This window comes from Lepisma saccharinum, chromosome 21 (genome assembly GCF_977018435.1).
Source record: "Lepisma saccharinum chromosome 21, izLepSacc3.1, whole genome shotgun sequence".
In the NCBI taxonomy this organism is placed as follows: domain Eukaryota; kingdom Metazoa; phylum Arthropoda; class Insecta; order Zygentoma; family Lepismatidae; genus Lepisma; species Lepisma saccharinum.
Window position 1 is genome coordinate 6875265 of NC_139249.1, and position 17798 is coordinate 6893062.

Sequence of the window (17798 nt, forward strand, 5' to 3'; positions counted from 1 at the left end):
TAAATAACTCAGGGTAAGTGAAATTCAGCAATCTAAAGTCAACGAGCCAATATCAGAACAAGACGCCATGGCGAAGAGGCAACAGGGAAGAGGTTTAAGGGAGGGCTGGCCTTTTGTCAACACTCGGGTGTAACGTTTAAAGGAAGTACTGCAAAGAAACTTTCTAAACTAAAAATAGATAGGAAACTGAGAATTCAAGAATCTAGAAACTTAACATGGCTTGAAACTGAGGTTATTCAAAACTCTAGAAACTTACAAGGCTTGAAACAGATACTTCAAAATTCTAGAAAGTTACATAAAACAGCTTAAAACTGAGATTATTCAAAATTCTACAAACTTAAAATTGTTGAAACTGATATTCAAAATTCTAGAAACAAAAAGGTTTCAAAAAAAATCTTCAAAATTCTAGAAGGTTACATAAAAAAAGCTTAAAACTGAGGTTATTCAAAATTCTACAAACTTAAAATTGTTGAAACTGATATTCAAAATTCTAGAAACAAAAAGGTTTGAAAGAAGATTCTTCAAAATTCTAGAAACAAAAAGGTTTGAAACAAGATTCTTCAAAATTCTAGAAACAAAAGTGTTTGAAAGAAGATTCTTCAAAATTCTAGAAACAAAAAGGTTTGAAACAAGATTCTTCAAAATTCTAGAAACTTAAAGCCGATTGAAACACAGATTTTTGCAAAATTCTGGAAAACTCAAAACGGCTTATCCGTGTTTCTTAAGACTGTCTAGGAGATTGTCACTGACACAGTACACTATATCCTGTTCCAGCTAACTGTGGAGCAAGGCTTAGCTTAGCGTCAGAGAAGCGAGGGAAATTGAGTGGCCAGAGCGAAGCAGTACACGCTGCTGGGAAGGCTGATAACAGCAGTCGCTTTCCCCCCTCCACGCAATCCCGTTCTCTCTCACTTGTTGCCCGACCCTGTGGCCGAGTGGTTAGCACATCGCGCTGCGACGCCAAGGGTCCCGGGTTCGAATCCCGGTCGGGCTTGGTTGTTTGTGAATGTCCATTCATCAATTTCATCATTTCATCACTCATCCCCATCTTCGCAAATTAGCCAAGAGGCACAAAACGCGAAGTAAAATAAACTAAATCAAATCAAATCAAAATCAAAAATCTCTCACTTGTTCATTGGTGGAGCCGTCTCTCGTCACAACTTGCGCAGACACTTGATTTCGTTTGCCTACTCTACAGTTAGCTGGGACAGAGTATATTTAAATTTCGTCAAAGTAGGTGAAAGAACAAAGATTCAGTCACACATTTCAGGGCCGGTTCGGAAGTCGTTCCCTGGTCGCGTCCGACCATAAATCTGTGAATATATGAATGGTTTGGTCAATATTAATGGAAGAGTCAGCCAATGTGGTCTATTTTGAACTCTTCACACTATACGGCGAGAGAATCCCTTTTCCAAAATCCTTACCTACTTTTAAAAGGGATGTAAAAGTCATATTGGAAAAGTTAAAAAAGTGCAAGGATGTAGAGTTTTTCTGTGTTAAGACACACAAAACACATTAAAAGCTAAAGACACACTAAAACACTACCTCAGACAGTGTAAAACATTCATTCTTCTCAAAAATATCGGTTAAACATTGTCATAATTTCCCAATGATAACACCATTAAGCCTTGATTCCATGATAACCAAAAACTCAATATGCTGACCAAGGCAGAAATTTATTTTTTTCTAAAACAAACTAAACGTTACGTTTCAACCTTCTAGCAAGGTCTTCTTCAGACTCTGTACCAAATACAAATGAAATAAGGTGCATAACAGGAAGACACAATGAACTGGAATGAGGGACTGAAGATAAAAAAAGAATGGAAGAAGGTATTAGAAAGAGTGGAAAGGACAAGAGCGAAGGAGGAGAAAAGAAGGAAGAGAAATGAAGAAAGAAAGGATAAGGAAAAAGAGCGAGAGATAAGGAGTCCAACCACGTTCCAGACGAAAGGCAATGTTTATCTAAATCGCCTGGAAAGGAATGTTCGTGTGTCTGGAGGGAGTGATTTTTGTATATATATATATCTTCCTGTTTTGTACCTTATTTCATTTGTGTTTGGTACAGAGTCTGAAGATGACCTTGCTAGAAGGTTGAAACTTAACGTTTAGTTTATGTTTTAGAAAAAAATAAATTTCTGCCTTGGTCAGCGTATTGAGTTTTTGGTTATCATGGAAACAGTTTATGTCACGTGGTCCTATGCTATGAATAGAAATAAATTTACCAACCCATAAGAAATCAGGTTGCCAACTCACAAGAAATCAGGTTGCCAACTCACAAGAAATCAGGTTGCCAACTCACAAGAAATCAGGTTGCCAACCCACAAGAAATCAGGTTGGCAACCCACAAGAAATCAGGTTGCCAACCCACAAGAAATCAGGTTGCCAACCCACAAGAAATCAGGTTGCCAACTCACAAGAAATCAGGTTGCCAACTCACAAGAAATCAGGTTGCCAACCCACAAGAAATCAGGTTGCCAACTCATAAGAAATCAGGTTGCCAACTCATAAGAAATCAGGTTGCCAACTCATAAGAAATCAGGTTGCCAACTCATAAGAAATCAGGTTGCCAACTCATAAGAAATCAGGTTGCCAACTCATAAGAAATCAGGTTGCCAACTCATAAGAAATCAGGTTGCCAACTCCAGAATCAGCATCACCATCTCACTGATATGAATAATTTTATTTACAATTTCTGATCGATTTTTCTCCTGAATTTTATTCTCTAGACTTCAGGCTTCGCAGATAGCCTAGCTAGTATAGAATATACGCTCCTGGTAGCGGGCTCTGGTCTTCAAACCCAGAAAACAGAGGCGATGGGACTGTGCACTGACCAGGCGTTGCCCAATGAAAAAGCCGCTCTGGCAGGCCTTGGCCCTTAGAGAGCTGTTGCGCCATGGAAGTTCAGTTTATTGTAGATTTTATTGGTTTATTTTACTTCGCTCTTCTGCCAATTTTGGCTAATCGCGAAAAGATGAGAGGGTCCGGATTTTGATGACATTTCATCTTTTAACTGGTGCTCCGTAGACATTGCTAACTAGCACAGAAATCCTAAACACCCTCCTCAGGTTGAAGAAATGCAATCTTTTTGGGTCATTTTTTGATCATTTTATTACCAGTTTTTATTTTTCGGTCATTTTTTAAAATTTTGCGTCATATTTAGGTCATGTTTTTTTTTAAAAATTTGTGTCATTGCATGGTGAAACATAAGAAGTTCAACAATTTCTGTTTTGTCTGAATGTTATCTTGCGGTACTTACTCTGTGTTTCACTACCAGCGCAACAAAGCCTGTCTGAAAATAGCGAAATGCAACATTGTCAAGTTTCTTATTCACAGTCCGTACAACACACCAAGGTGAAGAATCAATTGTTAAATTGTTTGTCTTGGAATATATATACTATTTTCAATAAGCAGATTGAGTTTTGTACGAATTTTTGGGTCATTTTTCAAAGATTTTTAGGTCATCAAAATCCGGGCCCTACGAAGGCATAATCACACACATACATGGACCACACAACACCAGCCACAGAGAGGATTATATTGGCTGCGAGTCCAGACGCCGGAACCTCGCTAGTCTGCAAAATGCATCCCAAAGTGTAGTAAGTGGAAGGGTGTTCACATTTTGGTGTCTTCGGAAAAGGTTACTCCTTACACCTCAGTTTTTAAGTTTAGTATAGCCATAACAAATATAAGGGACCATATAGATCTTAGATAATGTGCCTGCCATATCTAATTGTAAGTATTCATTAATTTCTTCCATCATGAAACATTATTACTTTCAGTCTCTCAGCCATAGCCACTTTACAGCGAAAGTATGCCAAACTTGGCCTACGTTCTACGTTTAAAGAATTCTAAAAGGTGACGTAAACGTCATCATCCTATTTGAACTGACCTTTATTTTGACATCTTGTTGTTTATATCAGTAGTGTTTTGTACGTTAAATAGAAAATAGTCTCGAAATTTATTGTGTGCGAAAATGAATAAGTACACCCCACAAGAACGTGGAAAAATTGTGACAATATTTTTAAGGAATCTTGATACCATTCGTCGTGTTGCTTCCTTTGGGGATATTTGAAGTTACTGGTTTATGTGAATAAGCCAGAGACGTTACAGCAACTAAAGAACAATATTCAGCATGAAATTGAAAACATGCCCCGCAGATTCTTTTCAACATCACCAACGCAATGAAAGGAGCCCAAATTTGCATCAATTCGAATGGTGATCATTTATTGGATGTTTTCTTTAAAACTTGAGGACATAAAACTTACAAGTATCAATAAAAGTTTAACACAGAAAAATCTACTTTGTTTAATTTAAAACCCAAGCTATAGGCTATGAAAATCAGGTGATGACTAGGGAGCAGAAGTTGATGACCTATAGAATGTCCTAAAAAATGACGTAAAAATGACCATTAAATTTGTTAGTTTCAGGTTAAAAATTGAAATGAATAGGAAATTAAACAAAATGCAATCTTGCTTTTTAAAAAAAGGCACCATATGATACCACATGCACATTCAATTAAAATATGCAACGAGGATTTCCAATGGAAACAACCGAATAATTTTAAAACAATTTAACGAAAAAGTCGTATACTGAATGAATTGGTGTAAAATGCATTCATTTCCCGCATCTTTGCCTGGTTATGTAGTGTGGTGTGTTTCTGTAGCACTGTGAAGAAAAATAAATTATCCACGTAAGACAATTTTTGTATAGAAGTTTAAGAAATTGTATAAAAATAGGGAAACACAAATCAGGGACGCATCCGCGAAAGGGTTGACTTGTAGCTTTCTTTGCTAGGTCCACAACGATGCTCTGAAAGACAGATTGAATGGTTTCTGTCCGCTACAAAATGCAAACTCCTGCAGAATGACTGCATTATAGCGGAACAAGTTAAAGCAGAAAACTGAGAATACAAGACTAACAGAGAGAAATCTTTATTAAAAAATAACTTACGTTCTCTTCTCTTCGCTGCGAAGAAGGGGAGTCTCGTAGAGACGTGACATTTGACTCTTATGTGGCACGGATATCTTTCGTGATATGACCAAATGATTTGAGGCTATCTAATCCTCAAAGATCGCGTCTTGTTTCTATGTATATAATTGTATACATCCGTACTTGTATTATTTTATTCTTCTGTGTGAATTAGTATGTGTTTGTATGTGTGTGATCTGGCCAGATCGTTTATTAGATTGATTGAGTTGGTGTTTTAAAGTCTACTTCATGCACAGAAACGCTAATCGGGACTCGACCTACAGTCTAAAGTAGGATCCAAACCACTAAGTGCCTCCATCGGGTATCGAACCCCGGGCCCCCTTGATTACAAGGCAACGACGCTACCACTGCGCCATCGGGGAGGCCTAGATCGTTAATTAGAGTTAGTTTAATTCAGTGATTAATTGATTTAGTTCATTTTACTTTACTTTTCTGTCACTTTTGGCTAACCGCGAAAATGAGAATGAGTGATATGATGAAATTCATGAAGGGCCATTCAAATGTTTTAAACATATCAAACACATTTTGATAGTCAGTGGTTATTTGTGTATATGGCAACTCTCGACTTTTCATTCAATCTGTCATTTAGTTTACTGTGCACAGAAATATGTTCATGGTCGATAACTGTATATTCAGTTACGGAAGAAACATATCGTAATGAGTACCTGTGGGCCACGTTTAAATCACGTGGCTATTCTTTTCTTCCATTGTTTAACACCCTTTTACAGGAAGGGAGGGAGAAGCATCTTAAGAATAGCGAAGAATGCAAAGAGGAAAAAGGAAAACAGAGAAGAGGAAGGGATTATCTACAAAGTGAAATGTAAAGAATGTCAGAGTGTATACATAGGAGAAACGAAAAAGAGTCTGAAAGACAGGTTGAAACATCATAGGGATGATGTACGACGTAGAGAGAGAAATGCGATATTTAAACACACGAGAGAAACAGGATATGACAGAGTGGCATGAGGCTAAGCAGATAGGAAGGGAGAAGAGAATGCTAGTGAGAAAATGGAAGGAAGCCAAGGAAATAGAGAAGAAAGGTGAAGAAGACACAATGAACTGGAATGGGGGACTGAAGTTAAACAAAGAATGGGAGAAGGTTTTAGAAAGAGTGGAAAGGACAAGAGAGAGAGAGGAGAGGAGAAGGAAGAAGAATGAAGGAAAAAGAGCGTGAGATGAAGCGTCCAACCACATTCTATATGGAAGTAAATATGTTTAGCCTTTTAGGTGAAAGTACAGTTGACAAGGGAAAGCCACCTGCTAGAATGTTCCAGAACAGCTTTCTAATAGTCTGGAGGAGAGTAATGTTTGTGTATATATATCGTCCTGTTTTTGTACCTTGTTACATTTGTACTTTGTGCAGAGTCTGAAGAAGACCTTGCTAGAAGGTTGAAACGTTACGTTTAGTTTATGTTTTATAATAAAATAAATTACTGCCTTGGTCAGCAACTTTAGTTTTTCATATCATGGAAACAAGGCTTAACGGTGTTATCTTTTACAATTAAATAGTTTACATGGAAAATGCAGTTTTGTTCCGAATTTATATATTGTTGATAATGTCAATGTATTCGTTCACAATAATATATGATATTTCGGAAAACTGAGTAGCTGCCACGGAGATAGTAGTAGTGGGGAATGTCAATCGTGAAAGAGTTGAACCTTCTCGAGGAGCCTACATGCGAGATTTACAAGTAACGTAAATACAATTTTTAAAAGTTAGCCAAATGTTTACTTTGTAATTAGAAACACAGTCGTTCCTTGGATTATTAACGGATTCCTTATCAATCATTTTTACAAAATAAGTCTTCTTGGTGTTATGTTTTAGTAGTGGGTTCCAAAATTAAGGGGGGGGCAAGGTGTTAAGACTGCAAGGACAGTTTACTTTCCCTTAGTAGATAAGGTTTCGTAGACCGTGGGGGAGCAAAAGGGCAAAAAGTAGGAGGACAACTGTCTCCTCACCCCCCCCCCCCCAATCGCCGCCACTGTGTTTTAGAGTTTTATTTGTTTAAAGTATGTTTTTTTTTGTTTTTGATTAAAATATGTTTGTAACAAAACTGTTTTATTTGTTTCTTTTAAAAAAAAACACAAATGTTGCCAACCCTGTTCTAAGTGATATAGGTAGCAAGGTTACCAGATACAACAGAATTTTCACATAACACTAAAAATTCAGTTGTTGATTTCCGAAAGTGCCCCAATGCTTTTTGGCTATTCTTGTCGAACATCTCTCTCCATGTCAGCATGTTTTGTACGAGATCATAAAGCATTACGTGCCGGAAGCAACACTCGGCAGCTTCCGTCAAATACTTGTTGACATCTCCCCCCCCATCCCCATTGTTGCCCATCAAATCGACGCCCGCAGCTTGGAGCGTCTTCCCAGACGTTTCGATTTGTGCCCGACTCGTTTGGCACTGTTGCTTCAGGCTATTACACCAAGGCGAGAAAAGGAGTTTTTCATTAAAGCAAGGAACAAGCGGAGAGGTTAAGAGAGAGGGGGGTGGGGAGAGACCGCGAGATGGAAAGAGCTTTTCGGAGGAAGGTGCGGGGGGAAGGGGGGAGGGAAGCCTCCCGGGCAGCAACGGTCAAAAAGTTATCGCCTCGATAACTCTTAAAAGCCCGCCGTTCATGTTTTATTCAGGGACGGCGAAGGGGGAAGAATGGATCCTGGTTAGCCACTAGTCAGCGGAGTTTGTTGGAATCGATGTGGGAGTTGTGTGGAACCTCTCTTGGCCTACCCCCCCCACCCACCCATCCGCCGCCCCTATTCTTTCTTCGCCCCTATTCCGGAAGGAGAAGCGGAGGATGTTCTTCTTGGAGAAACTCTCTTCTTTTCTCTCTCACGGAGATCATTGGCAAGGTACACCGTGAAGGATGCTGCGAGGCTTTGTCACTTAGGGATGCAAATCTCATCTTTCTCTTTCCTGAAACTTCTTTTCTTCGCATTTTCTTCCGGATGGGCAAATATAATCCGGTACAGAAATCAGTTAACATGTAGCATCATGTAAATTATCCCACGGTCATGAGTTATATTGTGGGGCGATGAAGGGGATTGCCTTTACTGGTTTTGTAGATTTATCTCGGAGGTGAGAAAATATAAAAGTTGTGGCAAAATTTGTTTTAAGGCTACTTTATGCTCTGATAAGCTGTCATTTGAAGGAAAAAAGACACCTGGATCCTAAAATATTCCCTTCCTGCCTTGCTTGAGTGTTTATCCTTGAGCACAAGATACTTAGTATAAGAATGTCGCAAATTTAACAAATGACAATAGGACATAAAACAACAACAACACTTATAGGCTAATCGGGACCGGGCCTACAGTTTAAAGTGGATTGACTGATTTGGTTTATTTTACTTCGCTTTTCTGCCACTTTTGGCTAATCGTGAAGATGGTGAGTGACGATATGATGAAATTGATAAAGGGCAACTCAGAAATAACACCCATGCCAGTCCGGGATTCGAACCCGGTGTGATAACCACTCCGCCACGGATGCCGTGGTTTAAAGTTGAATCCGAACCACTGACTGTGCAATGTGCCGGAAATCGAACGCGGGACCGGCATAACTCGAAAATCTTTGCCAACAAAACAATTACTACACCTATTAGACTTCAACTTAGATATCGTAGTCAAAATGTATTCGAGCTTTTGAGAAATCCTCGAGCAATTTGTAAGTCCAAATTTATCAAAATTTGATCTGGATTACGAAATTGCCTCATTTCTCGAAGCGGAATGACTTGATGAAGTGAGAGTAAAAATTGTTTGGCAAGGGAGTCGTAACAATATATTTTGAGAAACTTGGCTCCAATTCTAAAGGAGAAATATGATTTACTTCCTAACTTTCCTGCCGCTTATGAAACCCGCCAATCTTTACTGTTTAACGTGTTGCCTAAATATCAGGATTCATCTGGGTAAACCGATGACCCGAATGTAGTTTAATCTATCTTACCAATACACATCGATGTATGAAAATTAAATAGATGATTATGGGCTGAAACTACCAAGGCGGTAATTTTACATAGATGTGTCTACGATTATTATCAGATTAAAATGATGTCCCATTGCATACGCTCGAACGTAGCACGCTCAAGGGTGGGATAAGAGAACGAGCGAGCGAAAATTGTCCTATGCAGAAATGTATGTAATATGTTTGACGAAGGATGCAATTTTAGGGTTTACCATAGCAGCCAAGGACGTATTTAAGAGGGGATCCAGGGGATACGGACCCCGCCCCGAAAAACTTAACTAGTACTAAAATTAAATAATGAAAATATACTTGTTTAGCATTTATTGTATAATCGGTAGTTATAATTTCATCTTAACGGAAGGGAAGGATTATATTGGGATCATACGATTTTGAAGGAGAATTGCAAAGTTTTATGCTTACACACTACTATTTATGGTCCTCCTCCGTAGTCGAGCGGGTTAAGGCGTTCACTCGTCTTGAGATCGTTCGCTGCGGGACGGCGTAGGTTCGAATCCGGCTCTGGTCGGAATTTATTCGGCCTACGTATAGGGCCGGTGGCAACCCACCATCGTGAGGAAATTGGGAAGCTCTGAGTGAGTGAGCGTAACCCGGTCGAGAAGACCTGCAACGGCTGGGGGCTCGTCGGGCTGATCCCCCGACACTCCAATACTGGTCTAAGATCTCCACGCTACAACAGGTGACGGAGGAACAGTGTGGGAGGGAGACCAGCAGTCGGTAGGTAAGCCAAGGCCCTCATCGGGCTGTAGAGCTATGGGTTATTATTATTATTATTATTACTACTATTTATGATAATATGTATAAAATAGTAACCATGATTTTCTCCTCCTTTTCTAATTCAATAAATGTTGACTTCTTCATCTATTTGACATTAAAATCTTTGCCAGGACACTTGTTTCTATTGAAATTATGCCGATCATAATCACAGATAATCTAGATAATGAATACGTGGTTATATCTTTATTCTTATTCGGTCTTTTTACCTATTCACGTAATAATAATATAATAGTAATTTATTTATTTATTTTAATTAGTGTTAATTGAATATAATGTAATTATATTATTTTAATTGAATTACTATTATTATTACTGAGACACTGTTCGAATTTATTTCTAGATACGTGCCTGACAGCATCCTAAACGGAACTTTCTGACCATGTGCGAAACCGATAGCAGACCCAGTGGTGGAACTTGTAACCTGTTGCTTCGGAGGATTCCATTCAACACGACGCTTATCCTGGAAATTATGCAACAGGCATTTGTCCCTCCTGCCCCGCTGCGCCATCTATCTTGCCTCAACGAAGCTCTCTCGAGGGGAGTCGAGGCAGCGACGATGCTCGGAGAAAATGTACCAGAGTACTGGCCAATTTTCTCCTGAAGAATAAAGAAATAAAATGCTTTCCTACTTCAGAAGAAGAGGGCGAAAGTGTCGGGCGATTTAGGGAACAAAAGAAAGTCAGCCAAGTGGCGTTCTATCCAGGTTCGCACTCTCGAGGAAGATCAAGTTGGCCATTTTTTGTCCTGAGTGAGAATGGCGAAAGAAAGCGACGGCACTTTGGTGGTGAAGGAGTTAGCGTGCGAGTTTCAGTCAATAGTTTTCACTGTAAAAAATTGACCGTATTTTTACCGTGAAGTCACCAGGACGACAGCGATGTCGCCGTAAATTACAGTTGTCCCACCGTTAAAAACGCTACCTGTAGAAACAATGAACAACACCACAAGCACAAGAAAATCAGCACCTCAGTGTTCCTCGACTTTCTTTTGTTTGTACGTGGTGACTTCAAGTTGCATTAATCTAAATCCGTTGTTACTTGAATATATAAACTTTTATGTAATTTTTCACCCTACACGATAACAATATAATGTTTTACAATACATTTGACATTATTTGTCGTAGTGTACGGTATTTGCAATTTAGAAATTGGTTTCAATGTTTTTGGTTTCTCTTATATGCAATGAAAACGCTGTAGAATGAACTATCACCAGTAGTTTCAGTTACTCATTTTTAAAAGTAATCTAGGAACAGTAACTGTTACTTTTACACTTACTTTGTGCTGGACTTTTCTTACTAACATTGTAATTGCAATAAAATAAATATACACCGTATCCCAAAATGAAATGGGTTTCAAGTATTTGGTATATTGCAGCAGACGAAGGTGAATGATTATATCGTACATGTACGATAAGAACGGCTGTGGAAGTTTGCTACCCTGAGCGCTTAGCATTTGTTTCCCATCAGTCACAGCGGCGTAGGTGAATTACAAGATGGCGACTCCCGTGCAGAAGTCCTGCTGTTTCAGTTCAGGGAGTTTTTCGGCGGCGATTTGGAAGTGATCCTCCGTCCGATAACAACATTCGTCGATGGTTTAATAAGTTCCAAACCACTGGATGTGTATGGGAAGGGAAGGGTACTGGACGTCCACATGTGTCGAACGAAAGCGTCTAGAAGCATTGGACGTCACGAAAGGTGCTCACATTAAATATTTATAAGGCACACTGTGTAAAAAATTTAATTTTTAGTTTTTTTTTTTTAAAAAAAAGTTCCGGGTGTTACCTATGTAAATACCTCATTAATTAACTCCATTTAATACCAAATTACTCACAATATCAAAGTGAAAAAGATCCTCCCCAACTCATACATTTTAATAATCAAAATTATTTGTGAAAATTACAAATTTATTGAGCATTGCTTGTACACTCAATTCTTAATGTACAAAGACAACCTTTATCACATTTCCACTTCTCTTTGTTAATCTGAATTCTTAAAGCCAATCAAGGACATCTAAATATCAATTAAGTAACTATTTAGTGTCCCGCACTAAGCTAAAGTTTAAGTTGAATGCTGTTTAAATAGTATTTGGACTAATTTTAGTTTTGGAGTGGTAGGATCACTTTGTCATGGATTGGCCCATATAACATTACACACCTTTCAAAGTGTGTTCGCCTATGAAAAAAAGGGAAGAGAGAACTTTAACCGAAAAAAATCAATACTTGTACTCGCCCATCGTGTTCTATCACCATTCAATAATTCCCAGCTCTATTTTTTCCCTAGGAGGTCAGGGGCAATAACACAACCCAAGTGTACAAAAGTTCTATATTTATTACTTACCAAACTAGTAAGATCATAAACAATCTCATGATGGAGAAAGTTTCAGAATTACTCCCATTTACCTCCCCCTCACTGGTGGACTACAAACGCAAGGGTAGGAAGAAATCCCTCCGCCCTCCGCTATTTGTTACACGGGTATCCAATTGAGTCGCTACCTTCGATCTGTCGTCTCGCGAAGAACTTTCGACCGGGTCTTGGCAGGTTGCCAAAACTTTCTCTTGCCTGGAGAGGAACGCTTGTTAAATCTGAGCTGGTTCTCCAGCTGCAGATTGATGTGGTTCATAACATCAATGTACTCCACAGGAAACTACATGTAGTAATCCGTACTAGTAAAACTAGAGAGTGTGTTAGGGGTGTTCTGGCTTAGCTCGGCGTATATTACCCTAATTTTGTCGAAATTATCCAAAATTTTTGATTAATGCAATGATTTTCTCAAAATATTTTGTGGCGCAGTTGAATAGGGTTGAGTTGAGTTATTGTTTTAAGTCCACTTTATGCACAGAAAGGCTAATAGGGACTGATCCTACAGTTTAAAGTGGGATCCAAACCATTAAGTGCCCCACGAGGTATCGAACCCGGAACCCCTTGAATACAAGGCGACGGCGTTACCTTTACGTCACAGGGGAGACCCTTAGTGTTGAATAGGAAATGCAATCTCGAGCCGTTCCCAATGTGGGAATTGTTATCACAGAACGATACGACGCCAGGGGTCCCGGGTTCGAAACCTAGTCTGGACATGGGTGTTCTTTGCGAGTGTCCCTTCATCAATTTCATCATATCATCTATCATCTCTCATACAAATCTTCGCTATTGGCTAAAAGTCGCAGAAAGGCGAAGTCAAACAAAAAAGCAATCCCAAGCAGATTCAATAATCCAGGGATTCCGATCCTCTGCTCTCTCCTTCCTTTTCAATGCAAGATAGTTGATGTGTATCAAGAGCGGAAATGCATATGTACTGCATTTTGCAGACTAACGAGGCTCTGGAGTCTGGACCCATGGCCAGTATAATCCTCTGTGAGACTTGTATTGTCCCCCTTCATCTATTTCATCTTATCATCATTCATCCTCATCTTCGCAATTAGCCCAAAGTGGCAGAAACGCGAAGTAAAATAAATCAATTCATTCATTCGTGCAAATTATATGCATTCACAAACATTTGAACCTCAATGTAATCCAAAAGATAATAATTTCCATATTGATTCATTGTTAGATACATAGAGTAGAATTGCCCCATAGGTATATCGATGTCGTCGATATATCAACTCGATCTCTATATTCAAACGATATCGAACTTCGACATCGATATTGCACAGCCCTACCCGAAACCTTTTCCAACAGTACTGGTAGCACGTTGCTGGGAACTTCAGAAGACAGCTAAAGGAGATTGATTGATTGAACATTGATGGGTGCGTAGGCGCACATGGCCACTATGCACCCTGCAGGGTATACAGTGAAATATCCCCTTATCTAAACTTCTTACTGAAAAGTTTTTCCAATCTCCAGTAGCTGGCTTCTTAGCTCCGCTTTAGAACGGAAGCATTTCCTTTAACATTTTTGCTAGCGTAAATACTACGTAAATGCTTCCAAAAATCTTACAGCACACGGTACTTTACACCGGAAGCATTTCATGTAAAATTTCTGTAAGCTTTTGCGATGACAATGTATAACATATACAGCACGAAAGACACGTCGAGTTACACCTTCTATGCTGAGTGCAGGGTGCTTACAATTGAAACTAAAATATTCTTCCATACGTGCACAGTAAATATTGTGAAGTATATATTTATGGAACGCCATTGTTTTGTACCTAATGTTTTATATGAAAGGTTATTCCTCTCGGTTGAATAGTTATCGGCTTTTTAAAATGTGAAGTGATACATTGTTTACATCTCGCGCGGCCGCCATTACAGCTGCACTCGTGACCTAGAGGTCGCATCTGATTGGTTGGTTGATTGATTGATTGATTGATTTAATTTATTTTACTTCGCGTTTTGTGCCTCTTGGCTAATTTGCGAAGATGGGGATGAGTGATGAAATTGATGAATGGACATTCACAAACAACCAAGCCCGACCAGGATTCGAACCCGGGACCCTTGGCGTCGCAGCGCGATGTGCTAACCACTCGGCCACAGGGTCGGCCAACATCTGATTGGTTATGCTACGAAAAATTCTACGGAAATAGGATCGATCGACCCTATCCTTGAGAAATGCCATGAAATATGCCATGGCATCTGAAATGCCATAACATTTCTCACTTTACTTGGTTAGCTTTTTGGTCATGGCACATATGTTAAGAAAAATGCTTTCGTCTAAAACTAGGGGTGTAAGAAGCTCCTTGAGAAAGTTAAAAGTGCAAGGTTGTAAATAGATCTGTACAAGGCAAACACAACACATTAAAAGTAACTAAACTAAGAACTTCCTCACGGACAGTGGAAGGGACCAGCTCTGCGTTAAAAGCTAAAAGCATTGGATAAAACACTTTCGTCATCTCCTAACAGGGATGACACACAGTCGGGAAGATGAAAAGTCTGCCTGAGGAAAGCAAATTCGGCACATTCAAGAAGACTATGCCGAATGCTTAAAACGGCATCTCAAACATGACACATTGTAGGGTCCAGCCCTTACAGCAAGTAGCCATGGGTGAGACGGCTGTGTCCAATACGCAGCCGAGTTAGAAGAACTTATTCTGGACGGGAGGGGCGTGAAGAGGAACACCTTGCACTGGTGGGCTTAATAGCGTGCGTTTTTCCCCGTTACCGCATCCCACTCTTCCTGCTAATTGTCAAGAAGGGAAGGTGAAACTTACCAACAGTGGTGAGGAGCATGTTGTCGAGCAGCAGAGCGATGGCGACGATGATGAGGACCAGTCGCCGCGACTCCCTGCATTGTTGCAAGTAGTTGGAAAAACGGGATCCGGCCACATAGTCCTGAACTACCGTCATGCCGACCCGGACCTACAAATAGAACACAATTCATGTTAAAACACAACTTCCTAAACAGTCATTGATTGCATATTGCAACATCAGGATGTCTGCAGTTTCATAAAAAAACTGACTTTCCCAGACCAAATAATAAGGGCGATTTGTGTACATGAATGTGTCTGGAAGAACATTATGATGAAAAGATTCTCTCGGGCTAACGACCAGGTGAGTTGTGGAAAGGATTACAAGCTTTGGAGAGCTAACATCTTCTCATCTTCAGGGTAGAAGTAACGTTAGCTCTCGAAACTTGGAATCTTTTCCACAACTCACCTGGTCGATAGCCTGAGAGAATCTTTTCATCATTCATCGCCAGGAAAGCTTCAAGACTTACATCGAAGATCACTATATTTTAGCTAAATACACTTAAAATCGCACTTAACCAAGTTAAAATGTAAAGGTATAGGGCTTTTCAAATGAAACACCCCGATAACTAAATTTTATTTTCATCCCACAAGCAAAATAACTACAGTTGTCGAGAAAACATACTTCAAATTTTGTTTACACAATCACCATGTCTGTTCAACACTTCCAGTACTCGAAATACCTGTTGTCAAAAACTAGATTCAGAGTTTTCCGGGTGACAGTTGCAGCACATTGTTCAATCTTGTGTCTCAATTCGTCTAGTGTCCTTTGTGCTTGTTTAAAGACTTCTTGCTTTACAAAGTGTCAAGTGGAAATAAGCTTCGTTATTGCACCAAAGGTTGTCCAGCACATTTGGTTGCTGTTGACTTCATTTACGGAGAGCAAGCGTTTTTGTTTCGCAACGTTTGTCAACGCCTGACGCACCTCGATTTTAGAGGGAAATATGTCTAAATTTTGTTTCAAAACACGCAACACTGTTGTCACTAATATGTCAGTCATAACTGATAATCGATTTTGTGGACTGAAGCACTTCTGCTACACGAACCGGTGTTTCGACTGTTGCTTACACGCGATGAGGGTGACCTTGCACAATACCAGTCTCGTTAAACTGCTTCACATATCGCCAATTGATTTGGATCTGGTGTCCATGAACATGAGTTTTCCTTATTGCTGACTTGGGCTCAATCAACCAGGTGACGACATTCTTTTTCTGTTCGATAGAAAATTTACGGTCGCCATCGTTTCCTTTTCCTGATTATGCCAGATCAAAAACACAAAACTTGCTAAAACATTTGGAACTATGTTCTTTCCACAACTGTAGTTGCCTTTCCCGTGGGATGAAAATAAAATTAATTATGAACTTTTTGTTATCGGGGAATTTCATTTGAAATATCCTACAATGATGTGAAGAGAAAATGAACACTGCCCGTTGGTTATTGGGAGAGAAGCTAGAATCGAGTTTATGAAATATTTGAAATGTATTGAGTAATGATAAACAAAGATTGCTTTTTATAAAACAATTATAACAAACATAGTACAAATAATACATCATTAAAGTAAAATTTAGTAACGTATTACTTTAGATAACTGTCTCCCAAACATCCTCAATACTTTGCAACAAGAAAGTGGTAAATCCCAACACCACCACTTATTGGAGTAGATTCCTACAGTTTTTACAATTCGCCTACTATTCCTCTTGCCGATGGATGTACCTAGAATATACTCTTTCTACTTTGACTGGTGTAAGAGGTAGAGGTGGAAAATAAATCCACCTTGAAAATAGCCAAGTGTGAAAGTAAAAGTAAAAATATGCAGAATATGGCTGAAAATATGTTCTAGTAAGTATAAAATGGTACAATATGCACACGTATCTCTTTTCATTTCCTTTCGTACTCAAAAAAAAAACAAGTGAAAAGAGCCGGCACTTCCATCCACGTATCGTACCTTCAGTTACCTGGAAACTGTAAAGACCGGCTCGCCTCCCTGGGTAACATACTCTCGGTACGGGGCATGGGCGGAGTTTGAGCTTTTGCTTTTGGGGGGGCAGACTCTGGGAGAAGCATATAATGTACCTGAGAGTTATTGAATAACACCTAGTTTATAAGGGATCTGGAGGCCTTCCCCCCGGAAATTAAAAAAAACAACAACTTAAAAGCACTTAGTTAAAACTAAGTGCCTTTTAGATTTGAAAATGTTAAATTTCCTCGCTTAAGTAAACAGATATTAATTAATATATTGGTTGTCAGTTTTAAAAGAAGCAAAACCGTACGATTATTGCATTTTGCATTTCATTATTTAATTATTGATACAATACTCGTATTACTTTAAAAAGGTTACGGTACAATAGTAAGCTTCATAAATTTTAGAAAAATTAAATGAAAAGGTTCTTTTGATGCCTCAACAGTAACTGTTGACTCAACACAAAGTCATTTTACGTTTTTCTTTCTTCAAACTGTACACATCAATCATATCGTCTAAGTTAATTGTTTTAACAACATCTCATTCAGAGTATAAGATCATTAAATTGTTCAATTTCTCTTGACCCATTGTGCAACGCAACCAGATGTGGATTCGCCTCATAGCAGAAAATGTCCTCACAAGTGCCCACTTGGAAGAACTACCAGCTATTGCGGCGCAATTACCGCACATGCCATCATGCCAAACGTCAAGATTTGCGGTATGGCTTCATAACAAAAATGTAGTAACTGAACTTAATCGTGTGTTATTTTTTCAGTATTTTTTAAGTTGGGGGGGGGGCAAGCGGCCCTTGGCCCCTCCAGAACTCCGCCTATGGTACGGGGATCGATTTCCTGGGATGTGTAAGCTCGATCCTATTTACACACTAATAATAAATAATGGTAAGCCTCCATAGCCTCAGCT

General features: G+C 39.2%; 1 protein-coding gene across 5 annotated transcripts in view; it reads right to left on the minus strand.

Annotated features, from left to right (window-relative positions):
• Positions 1 to 17798, minus strand: part of Vmat (Vesicular monoamine transporter) — a 253365-nt gene that overhangs the window by 48172 nt on the left and 187395 nt on the right. For all 5 annotated transcript variants that reach the window (XM_083143239.1, XM_083143240.1, XM_083143236.1 and 2 more), the window contains one exon: positions 14882 to 15029. In XM_083143239.1, the coding sequence (XP_082999365.1) occupies positions 14882 to 15017 (136 nt within the window). In that variant the 5' untranslated portion in view covers positions 15018 to 15029. The remainder of the gene's footprint in view (positions 1 to 14881; positions 15030 to 17798) is intronic.